General features: G+C 40.0%; 1 protein-coding gene across 5 annotated transcripts in view; it reads left to right on the forward strand.

The window, feature by feature from the left end:
• LOC124170665 (slowpoke-binding protein) overlaps nucleotides 1–12,835 on the forward strand; it is a 178,358-nt gene that overhangs the window by 108,282 nt on the left and 57,241 nt on the right. For all 5 annotated transcript variants that reach the window (XM_046549541.1, XM_046549539.1, XM_046549543.1 and 2 more), the window contains one exon: nucleotides 9,243–9,511. In XM_046549541.1, the coding sequence (XP_046405497.1) occupies nucleotides 9,243–9,511 (269 nt within the window). The remainder of the gene's footprint in view (nucleotides 1–9,242; nucleotides 9,512–12,835) is intronic.

Here is a 12,835-nt window from a genome sequence, read left to right on the forward strand (position 1 = left end):
TGTTGTTTACGATGATTCAGAAAATCGCATATCCAGCTTACCACTGTTACGTTTAATCTAAAAAATGATGAGATCATCAATTTAACAACTAAGGCATAATTTTAGCATGAGAACTGTATTTTATCCCAACTATACTTGACATTTTAGAACACATCCTGAAGAGTAATAGGATTGAAGCATATGCCCGTCATTTCATTCTCAGATCAATGGACCTTTGAGAACTGCGGCGAGCTTCTATGGATATATTGGATTATAACAGCTTGAGAAGGAATTTTCACTTTAACTCAAATTTCAAATCCTAAACTTTCTGTCAAACCAATGAGAAAGGGGAATATATAGGGAAGGCCCCATCATTTCCTGTAGAAGCTTGATTTATCTTTTCACTTTGGGGTGCAGTAAAATCGGTTTTCAAAATTCTCCACGGCGCGTTGATGACATGAGAGCGATCAATTTATTTCCAATATTTTATTCGTAACATTTATTTCTCCGTGAAGTTTGGATCGCTCTGCCCGTCAGCGACGCGAGTGGCGATATTTGTAAAGCTATTTAAATGCGCGGTGGGAGGCAACACATCTGCAGGCCGACTGGGGTAATCTCTATTGTGATGCATCAAATCAAAAGTCCTCGCTTGGTGGAACCACAACACGGAAAGAAAGTAAATTCATCGATTGGTCAAGGCAGTTTTTCTTTGTTTAAACCGGCTACACAGGCAAAAACATTTACGAAAATATTTATGTCAGCTGCTGGAAACTTCCTCAAAGCAATCGGCCTGATTGCATGGTCATTGACTTGAGAAAGCTTTCAGCAGCGGGAGCGAAATTGTAAGTGATGCAATGTTTTGTTTTTTCCCGATGAACAATGGCAGTGAAGATTTTTCGGGTCTAATTGCAGGTAAGGTCCTCCATAAGTTTCGATGTGCAAGTCGTCCATTGTCCTCAGAGACTCACTAATCCAAATAAGGAATTTTGGATTTCTGAATACCTGAGGATGATGGAAGAGTTGCACACCGAAACTTCCGAAGGAGATATGGAGGACCTTATGCCTGTTCTAGACGCTCGGATCAGCCTATCCGGCTTAGCTCAGCCAAATCGCTCAGCGCGAACCCATTCTTAACGAGAGGCTTAAGTCGACTCCTCGCCATTTGATGGCAATAACTGAAAGCCTAAGAACACTTGAGAATCAGCGAGCGCTGAAGCATTTTATGGAAAGAGTTCTAGCAAAGCAGATAGTTACCGGATTTATTTTGGCAGATCAGTGAATTCCAGAGCTGTAATCTGAGATACTTCTACGGAAGGAGATGAATTTAGAATAGTTAAGATCATTTTTCGTCGGCTAGGACGATATGCATTGCTTCCTCAGGTTTTGTTGTAGGTTAAGTAGAGAATTTTGAAGTTTTTACATAGAAAAAATTTTAAATATATATTTGGTATATTATGACTCCTTTAATTAAATATTAAGACTGTTTTTGATCTTCAATGGAATGGTTATGAGCGTGACTGCGAGAAGATGGCAAGAACGCTGACGAGAAGGCGACGACGGTAAAGGCTTTCCAGTTTCTTGTTCAATGGGAATGTATTATAATATTCCAGCAAGGACGGTAGTCTCATCCACAATTCCATTTCGAGCACGCACCACTAACTTTGTCATTTATGAGCTCAGTGAGAAGAACCACACTCAGAAGAATACCAAACTCATCCAAATACTCGTGCTATATGAGGGAGAGGAGATGACAACAGCGCAGTGTTTAACTTAAGCTGGGGATCCCAGGCGAGATGATCCGACCCCCTCGGCTGAGCCGTGGTAACGTCTCTACACGGCAAGATCAGCCGCCAGGACGGCTGATCCTAGGCGCTGAGCCGAGCGTGTAGAACAGGCATTACCCGCGGTGAGGCTCGAAAATTGAAAGAATATTTTTAGTGTGACGCTGGTTTAGCCAAAAGGATTGCTTGAAGGAACTTCACTTTGTCATACTCAAAGCATTATTTTACACACATTGTTGTACAAGTTAAAATTCAACTATTGGCAGTTCAACTTTTTGGAGCTTCATTTCAGCAGAATAAAAAATACTAAATTTACCCTTATCCACACATTTAAACTGACCTCGACCGGTTTCATTGAAACAGGTCGAGATCATGGAGTTACCTTGGTTACCGCTAAAGGGTACTCTTGAGAATGTTGACGACGCATTAAAATCGGTCTATGTCCATTAAAATTAGTGTTTAAGTACAAATTGTTGTTTTGATTCGGCTAATAAGTCAACGGTACCTTTTGGATTTCAGCTCTTAATAATTCAAGTTTCTCCACTATTGTCCTTTTAGGAGTAGAAATCATGATGATTCTCTAATTAACTGTTGCATACATATCGCAGATGATTCTATGGAAATGAGTTTATGTTCCCTCTTTTTCATTTTTTATAAGCTTTGCAGCACTTTTGTCGATTCGAGAAGATTTATTCATTGGCATGTCCCTTACTGCTGCGTTCCGTTCCGATTTTAGAATGGAAGCTACCATTTCTTACTTCTCGACTTCATTTTCTCCTTCAATAAGTCTCTATTAGCGTGGTGCGAAAATTATGAAATTTTTACTCCTAAGAATCTTTACTTCGGAAAAGTTACCATTGTTAAATAATTTGAAAGCAAAATAAATATCAGATTGGATACTGTCTTCCCATTGTGCAACGTTTCCAAAAATTTCAATTGCTAACTAAGAGGACATTTCGAAATGTTCCACGGGTTTTGTTCCCGTATTTTACAAATGCATGGTGTCGCGTCACGGTGCCGCTGTGTCCCGCCCGAAATGCAAGCCATGCAGGGCCGGAACTTAGCCTTACGTTTAAAACGAAAAATAATAAAGAAAAGAAAAATGAGAGAATGGAAACCAAATCTTGAATAAACTGAAAAAAGAAAGAAATGAAGGGGTGGAAAAGAAAATAAGGAAGGGAATTCCCGCCTTACCTTGGCTTCCGCCGAGCTCTGCAATAATAGAAAAACACAAGGCTGTTCCGGCCCGAACACATAGCAACTTCAATTACTCGGGATAAAAAATTGATGATTCCCCTAGCCTTTCGCTGTGCAGCAACAGAGCCAATGAAGTACACATTACCCCGACCACCGTAAAATGAGTGTTGATGCACTGACCTATATGGTCTTCTTTTTCACTAATGTGATGAAGAGCTTCTGCCCACTCCTCCAAGTAATGGAAAACATACATTGCTGGCAGCCAGTGGCGCCGACTCCATGGGGCCTGAGGGGGCCCGAGCCCCCTCAGAAATTCGTTATGGGTGTGAGGAAAAAATGTGTCATGCTTGTCGATCTTCCCCGGAGTGTCCAGATATCGAGATTCGAGTTATCAGGGCTCTAACGTTGATCATATGACTCTTCTAAAATGCTTAAAAAACTTAAATCTCACTACTTATAAAATTTCCCGGGGCAAATTCCCTGGTTTGGGCCCCCCCAATATTTTTTGTAAGTTGGCGTCCCTGTTGGCAGCCCACGTTACTCAGTCACGGCCTCCTCACACGAGGGATATATAAATAAACTAAGGCAACAACGTTTAAATATATTACCTTACCCATGCATTTACCAAAGTCATTTAGAATGCCGTCAATTGTTTTCTACAACTATCATTTCGACGAGTGTACTCGATTACATCACAGTTTACCTAAACATTAAAAGGCCTCCCTATCATCTGCAACCCAGTAGACGCACTCGGTGTATTTAAACTTAGCCGCGAGCCTATTATTTTGTGAAATATAATTCCGTCCTAGCTAACTCTCTCCTTTTTACACAATTAATTTCTATGGCGGACTCATTTATTAAATATTTCGCCGTTGAAGAAAGTAATAATTGTACAGTGGATACTCCATTTTGGTGCTCTAATTTACTAAAGCTATCACCCATTCTGCCTTTACTTACATTAAATTTATCTTTATACATCCGTTGATGAGATTAAACACTTCATTTACCTTTAGGACAGTCAACCTCGGTTTTACTAAACCCTACAGTAGTGGCAGCCTCCATGTTAACAAGTGTGTCACCCACATTTCATCCGCTTCCTAATTATTTTCACCAAGTTTTTGTCTCGTTACTATTTTTTTTAAATACACTAACATTTAAGAAATAAGCTAAGGCACTACGCAGATCGATGTGTAACTATAAATGATTCATCCTACTCCATTCAACCTCATCCCTATCTTTCCAAATTTTGCCTGCAGCGCTGCATCCAAGTTAAGCAAATATTTTCTCTGTGCGAACGCAAAGGAGTGACATCAATAATCCAAGCTGCTTCGTTAGCGAGTGGTCTCAAATTCCGCTTTAACCACATCGTTTTGTGTCTCAGATCCGCTGGGGAGATTATTCCCTTATTTATGAGACTGCGGTCCAGAGCAATTATATCGTATTCCGGAGAAAACCCAGAAACGGACCAACTTTGGGCGTTGAAGCCTCGCAGCAGGTTAGCAACCAGAAATAGTAAGAAATTTGAATCCATGCAATTAAGGAGCTGAAAATAGCACACCCATGCTGCTTGCGTATTGAAAATATTCTTCTTCTTGGAAAATGGAAAGTGATAATGGGAATTCCATTACTATTTTTAGTCTGTGCCAACGTAATGTAAATGGCTTTCCTTTAAATTTCATAATTCTGGTCGTTCAAAGACGCTCTAAATGTTTATTCATAATAAGAAGTATAGGGTGGTGAGACCTACGCTAAATAACTATTAGATAGGAATAGAATAGCCTTATGAAATCAATTTGGTTAATTTCATCCATTACAACCGAAAATTAGTTAGGGAGACTGACCACATCCCTGTTCACTTTACAATCAAAAAAGTTTTTATTATTGAAATTTGAATCTACGTACATGCATTTACGTAGCAAAAGTTTTGTTTCTTAAAAATTTACGATTTTATTTGATTTCGTTTATCTAAAGGGATAATAAAAAATCAGAAATTTTCTATAACCTACTTCACCGTATATTATCAATAAACGTAGAAAGAGGACACGACAGGCATTATCAACAAGTAGTATCACTTTTGCGAAATAAAATACTAGTCGTTCTTTCATTCTTCAAAAGAATCGGAAGCCATTTATACGAACTTGGCAGTAGCGATATATTGACTCCAATGAAGAAGTGGATAGCGTGATAACTAAGAAAGTTTACGACCAATCAACAAAAAATGAATGCCGTCATTTTGAAAAAATATGTATTGCAAAATGATTGAAGTTATAGGTGTAACTTTTTTTGGTGTATCTGGATGGCATTACCTATAAAACGCCCGTAACAAAAATCTTCGAGATGCGAGGACGCTAAGGGAATAGAATTGGGCCTTACTTATAAATGAGTGAACTGTTAGTGTGTCTTATTCCGGGATGAGATCAAATTTCATCAACCCATCACAACCTTCGCATTGAGTGAATGGAGATCAATCCGGTGATGTACTAAATGTCAGGCTTGTAGTCTGAACTTTATTTCGGGGGTCACTAAGTTTAATGCAAGTTAACCGTCCTCTTAAGTGCCAAAAGATCCGACCCAAATTCCATTGGCTCATAGACTACTTCAATAAGAGATTTATGTAAAATTGAAAATTTGGCTCTCACAAATAAAGAATTTTTTGTACAAATAACCTCACACTGTACAATGTTGTGCTTTAGTTGGTCGCACACATTATTTCTTGGATAGATGGAAAAAAATTCTGGGGGAGCTTAATCACTTTGAGCACCTACCGTGACTACGTGGTGGCTAATTGTCAGTACAGTTCATTGTTGACGGGTCCTCCACTGGTTCAACGTGTATTTATCCGCACTCTAATTTCTACGATTTGATATTCGTCACTCCTCTGCATAGAGAAGCCCCAACAACGAATTTAAGTAAAAGTTAGGGATTAGTCAATGACCACGTGAAAAACTCGAGAATAGTTTGCTATGCTTGTCACTTGCTGGTTCACCAATTTTTTTAATATTCGATATTAATGGTGTTTGATTTGATCTGGAGAAGGTGTAGAGGGCGAAGAGGAGAAGGGACGACGAAGTGCTGGTCATGGTGGTTGAAGAGAGAGCTCATAGATGAAATACGGAGACAGAAGGTATGGATGGAGTCAGGGGCGCAGCAAGGAATCAAGGCTAGGGGGGTTTTAGGCGCAAAATACTGGGGTGTCTGAGGGTGTAGAATACCCGCCAGGGTTAGCGGGAGGTGCGGAGGACCTCCCTCAGAAAATATTTAAGAATAATGTTTCAAAATTGTAATTTTAAAGGCCTTCTGAGGGTTATTTTATTAATCCTTACTGTATTTTATAAGAATCTAGTGATTTGATCGTTGGATTACTCTTCCTCATAGAATAATCCTATAAGATCGCTGGCACAGCGATGGTTTTCCTAGTTTCGCTAGTGTAGTACCCGCCCGCCTTCGTTACGGTGCGGGATTCCTCGTCCCATCCTTTCCTTCCCTATCCCATCCCAGGAGGCGTCGTCGGGATCCTATCATGGCGGCGCCTCCTTCCTTTCTCCTTCCTGTCCTCCCCCTTCTGCGGTGCAGAGGTGAAAAGCTAGCGCTTACAGACCCTACCCCAGGAGTGTGTCCTTGCGAGCCCACCTTGGAGTCTCGTTCAATTTGTATTTTATAAGTAATATTAATCCAATTAAGTAAATTGGTTCCAACTTAAAAATTTCTCTGAACTTTTGGGGGGAATTTATTCCCCAAAACCCCCCTCGCTGTGCCATTGGATGGAGTGAGTACTTAGTAGGGAGGGGACGTTGAAAACAGTGCTAGAGGGTGGAATGCTGGGTAAACGAGTGAGAGAAAATTAGAGAACAGGACTTTAGGTAGAATTAAAAGGAGTAGGCCTTATTGTGCGTTGAAGAGGGAAGTCCATGAAGAAATTGAAGACCACCAGAATACTTCTAATACTCCATGGAAGCCAACCATAATCGGTATAATACTTTAAAAATAGTATTTGATAAACAAATAGACCCGCATTTTTTCGTTTTTCCATCCGTCATCCACGTCTAATACTAATCGAAGTGAAAAATCGACGGGCTTAAACCTTTTGAAGTTAACGCTAAAGTTAACGACGTCACTGACTCTCGCTTCTCCGCTATTCCTCGGTTCCACGTATCCTTCTCATGTGCCTCGTTTTTATTAATAATCAGTTGAGCGATTCTTTCTGCCGTGGATAGGGTCTCTCTGAACGAGTTAAGGAGCCTAAATTCCAATGGCGTCACTAACTCATGAAAATTTAGCGGCAACTTTCTCAATTTTTTTCATTTTAAAGCTATTAGAAAATCAAATCACTGCGTGAATCAAGTGACTTTGAACGCAGTCACGCCCACAGGTGCAAATTATACACCATGGATGAAGTACGCCATGAAAATATATTTGGCTTAGCAAGGATTCGAACCCGGATTTCCTGATTACCGGTCAGGCATGATAACCAATTATACCAACCAGCCATCTTCTCAGAGTGAACTTTAGGATGGGTTAACCGAACAAGGAGGTAGCGTCACAAGTCCCCACTGTGTCACATGAGACGGATGTCGTGAACTGAGCCACTGTCGGAGAAATTAACCATGCTTTGCCCCTATTCGGCGACGACGATTTTCAAATAAAGCATGAAACCAGTGGCTTTGTACACAGTCACGTGCAAAGTTAAATACACCAAGGACAGCGTCGGATCCAGGATAGGGACAAGGGGGGGCTGGGTGAGGGGCCCCGGCCTAGGTGGTAACCTCCCAGCAGTTGTGGCGGTCCGAACAAAATTACCTTTTAATCTAGTGTAAATTGGATACTCAAGGGAAAGGTTATAGCCCCCCATCCCCTATGAGAATCCACCGCTGGCTGTTGAAGATAGGCCAATCTGGCTGAAGAATGAAGTTTTCTATGAAAAATATTTGGCTTAGCACGCTTGACCGGTAATCGGGAGATTCAGGTTCGAATCCCGTTTAAAGCAAAATAATTTTTCATGGCCAAGTTTATCCTTGATGCATATAAACTATGAGAAATGGCTGAATAAGAAAGAACTTTTTCACATTCTTTTGGGTTTCCCTCCCATCTGCTGTGTACTTTTATCAGGAGATGAGTCCAATCCACTTTTTTCGATTACGATTCTTTCAAATGGATTCCCGATTCTCGGTTTCTTTTCATCGATTCTTATTCATTCCAAAAGGTAGGATTTTGATTGAGCATTAAAACAATTAAGTGGCCCAAAAAGTATATTTATTAAAAATAGCGAATTCGCATAAAAGTGATGTACTTATCCTCAGCTTTAATGAAATAATAAAAACTGTAACATTTTCAGACATAAGTTGTTAACTTATTGGCTTTCACAGTGCACTATAGCTCAGGTGTGTGGAGGACTTTTTGCCCCAAGCTTATAGTCTATATTCAAAATATTTATCTTCCTGGTATTGATGGAATCGGCTTTACTCGATCGTATATCAATTCCGATTCCGCGCCCGAGAATCGATGGAATCCGAGATTGGACATCTGGAATCGACTCATCCTTACTTATAATAAACTTAAATTTCGGGTTCCACTGAACGACCCCTTATTTTTTTCCTGCAAATAGGGTGGTTTCCTATTATTTTTTATTGCCTAAATCGAAAGATTATTACACCTGGAGCACGCATTTCGAGATCTTAGATTTTTAAATGACGATATCTATTTTTCGCGATGAAATGCAAAGTGAAAATTTTAAAGCGCGCGAAAACGCGACGGCTAAGTATGAATGGTGGGAAAAGCCCGTGTGACGTCAGTTTGGTTCCCGATGCCGCATTGTGAGGTGACCTAGGGGCGAGGATGTGTGCGCTGCTGCGATGCAGGCTGCTAGCAGGTAGAGCTTGGCTTAAATAAGGATTATTAATAGTTTATCAACCGAAGGAAACTTTCCGGCCATAGGCAATTTTATTAGGTGATTATTGAGAGATGTTTCCCTGAAGTCTGTGCCTCATGCATGCATTGGTAATCTCAGACGATGTAAAACTCCTGACTACTCGTACAGAAACTAGATCCCTGTGACGTCACGTGGAGTGGCATCGTATGGGCGCCAATCTGGCCTTTTTCAAATGCGGTTAAAATTGGCCATTGCCGTTCGTCTGAACTGGGATTTGTAAAACCAAATAATTTGTATATTATGAATACACTACTGGTGGGTAACGAATCGCTATCAATGCCTTTCGTTTTCTTTGATGAAGGAAACTACCCTATTGAATATCCGGTTGAACTGATTGACCGTCTTTGTGTGCTCAACAGGCTCACGGATGGACAAGCACTGGTTTGTGGTGCGCGACACGTCCGTCAAGACGGAGAGGATGCTGACGCTGATGCCGCGATCGCAGCGCTCGCCGCTGCGGGCATCGCGCGACACCCGGCGGACGCTTCTTGAACTGTTCCTCGCCCTGCAACACCCTTACATCTACCCCATCCTCGACGTGGACTTCTGGGAGAGCGGAGGGCAGTCGTACGCCCTCACCGTCCTGCCTTTCAACAGCAAGGGCTCCCTCAAGGACCTCATCTATCGAGTGAGTGGGCTGACAAGGCCGTCTCCAACGCAGGCGGCACACGAAGGACAGTGGTGTAGCCAGGAATCTCGTTCAGAGGGGGTCCAAAACCAGGGGGGGGAGATTTTTGAAAAACCGGGAATTAAATAAAGGGGTTTAAACTAATTTTAACACCATAGAATAAAATTGATTGTTTGAGGCGTAACTTGGTGAAAGCGATTCATAATTAAATTAAAAAGGAAGAACTTTGTGCTTTCACATTAATATTCTTTCATACCATATGATCAAGTTTTTCCCCCCTCCCTCTTCTCTGTTAACCAATCCGTTCAACCTAATTACCTTCCTCCCTCCCCCTCCTAGCCTGGTATAAAAGGATGTGATGGACCTCTGTAGAGTTCACCTGATGATGACGTCTAACGTTGAAACCGTGGTCGTGAATAAATATTAATGTGAAAGCACCATAGAATAAAATAAAATAAAATAACTTTGTTTTATTCCACACTTTATTTTAAATAGCACCACCCGGATGCTGAATCCCGGGTCGTACTATTTAAAATGAATTGTGGAATAAAACAAGGTAATTTTATTTTATTATATTCTATGATGAAGCAATTCCACAAAATAACGCCTGAGACCGTGTCTTATATTAGTTTTAACACTTTTCATAATCGAAAAAACTTAATTTGTAAAAGAAACATTTTGTAAATTCCTGATTATTCAATACTTTGTTTTCTTTTATGAAGGACGATAATTGCGTTTTTATATTTCGGGGTGGGGAGGGCTTCGGACCCCCCGGACCACCGCCTGGCTACGCCGCTGACGAGGGACGTGAAGACCAAATTATTCATAAGAGCCCATCATATTGATCACTTCTTGGTACCAAGGATTTCCGGGTTTATAATTTATGTCTTGAGTCACCAGCCAGGGTTACTTTCCAACCGTTCTAACTTCCAACTACATCATTTTGTTTACAATATATATTCACGTTCGGAGACTTTGAGGGTAATAACGCTAGAAGGGAGTTATTGAGCGCTACCGAAATCTCCTTCATTGTCTTAAATCATTGCGTGTAATTCACAATAAAACGAATCCTTACGTTGTTGGCGCCGATTTACTAATGGAACCAGAAGTTTCCTGTCTAAATCATGTTGGCTTATGAAAAGATGTGGGGTCACCATCTCGGATATTCATTTTTTAAATGCATGTTTTAGAGTTATAGGAATGATTCAGAAGTTTCCAACTTTTAACTTCGAAAGTTAATATTTATGAAAATACGACAGAGATCACCAAAAAATGGCTATTCAGACCAGCATTGGGAAAAATACGCTAAAGATGCTGTCATAAGAGCTCCTGATAAACAAAGCACTGAGTGGTTTTTATTTCTTTCATTCTTTTCAATTCTCGTATGTAGTAGTCTGAAGCGGAGGATTATTATTAGAAAAATTTTGTGATGAAAAATATAAAACATTCAAAAAAGGTAAAAGTCAAAGTAGTTCACTGCTTGGAAGCTATCAGCTTTTCACTATTAAATTTTAAGCTCAAAATGAAATTAGATACCTACATAAATTTCAACCAATTTTAGCCCTAAGGTTTTTCTCTCCGACAAACAGTTTCAAATTCAGGGACCATTTCGGTATAACATTCAGCTACAGCCATTTTCACTGACGGAACCAAGGTCTTTATGGACCAAGGAGGTTGTAAATATACTGGAGGGGGCATAACTGGTTCCGAGCGTTGAGCACAGTGCGGCAGGAATGGGGGTGCTTGGGTAGGAAAACCAAAACATTGATAATGCCATAAGAGCCAATGCTAACTATTTGGTAAAATATTCGGTCATGATCGTTCTTACGTTAAAATAAACTATCGCAAACGAACACAGTGAACCTTTTTTCTATCATTATGGGAAGGCTTCCTGAAAATATGCCACGAATATCTTTTCCCAAGGAAAGATTATTGTCAATCACCGCGTTTCGGCTGTGCAACCAGCTTAGCCGAAAATAACATTTTACAAGTGTAAAATAGCCATTCCCCTTCACTTCTACTGGTAATTAATAAGAGTAAAGGCAATGGAAATCTTACGATAGCCAACCTGTCGCAATAATAGCATTGAAGTATATTCACGACGATATATTATCACCACGATATAACTATATGGACATGTTAATATACACAGTAGTATGACTAGTGATCGGAAAACTCCTACGACAATAAAGATGTAATTGTTGAATTTTCATTTTATAAATCAGAGGCGATATAAGGAATAGAATACTTGATTATATACGCACACTGTTTGAGACTAAGTCCGAAAATGGTCAAAATCAAGATGGCGGAATTCTGACCACACTTAAAACTCTAATACAGCGCCCCCAGTGTATTTAAATACTCCTTGTTATGGACATAGACTTCAAACCGCTGCGATATTACCATTCTGCACAAAAATTCCGGAAAGTTTTAACAACGATCTCATCAAGTTTGTGGCCCATGGATACGAATAGGAATAGAAATGGTAAATATATATAACAATTATGGTTGAATTAATTACTTTAAAGTCACGTTAGGACAGTTAGCTGTCCCGATCGCGGCTTCCTAGAATGCATAGGGGTCATTCAACATCAATTCAACAACCGTTTGTCACTGAGGCCCTCATATTTCTTTGAAAATATCTGTATGAGTCTCTATTATCCCCAAACTAAATACCCTGCGACCGTTTTGCGATAAAAAAAATGTTTTGCGTTTTGAGCGAATTTTAACTTTTTTAGCATTTTTGCCTAAAAATGAGACCTTAATCATAAAATTCCTTCTATTTCACCTTAAAATTGCCGCAGATCCATGAATTTCAGCTTACTTTCAAGCTATGACTTTGCGTAAGAAACTGAATGCATACAAATCATTGAATTTGTTTGTTATCTTGAGGTGGAATGACCCATATTTCGATTCTAGAGGTATGCGCGTCTATACCCTGCTTCGCTGAGCGTGGAATAATGCTTCACGCTCACGCGGTATCCTTGAAAGGATAAGCTCCGATGGAATCAGATAAAAAAAAACGTGGCGCGTAATATTAAACTGAAAGTGGATTCGAAGCATGGTAATATTACAGCGTAATATCCACGTTCGTGGATGCACCACCATTTTTTTTTATAAAATCCTTGGTCCAGTTATTGAAGATGGGCGCTGTAGATTTTTTTCTGAAATGGCCCACAAAAGTCAAAATGTTTACTTGAAGAGAAAAATCTTAAGGGCGAAAATCAGCCGGAAAATGCTCCGACTTTAATTTTGGCTTGGTTATCCCATTTGGTCTCAGTTTCATAAAAATTCATAATTTATTGATATTGGCTGCTGTATAAA

Source organism: Ischnura elegans, chromosome X (assembly GCF_921293095.1).
Source record: "Ischnura elegans chromosome X, ioIscEleg1.1, whole genome shotgun sequence".
Taxonomy (NCBI): Eukaryota; Metazoa; Arthropoda; class Insecta; order Odonata; family Coenagrionidae; genus Ischnura; species Ischnura elegans.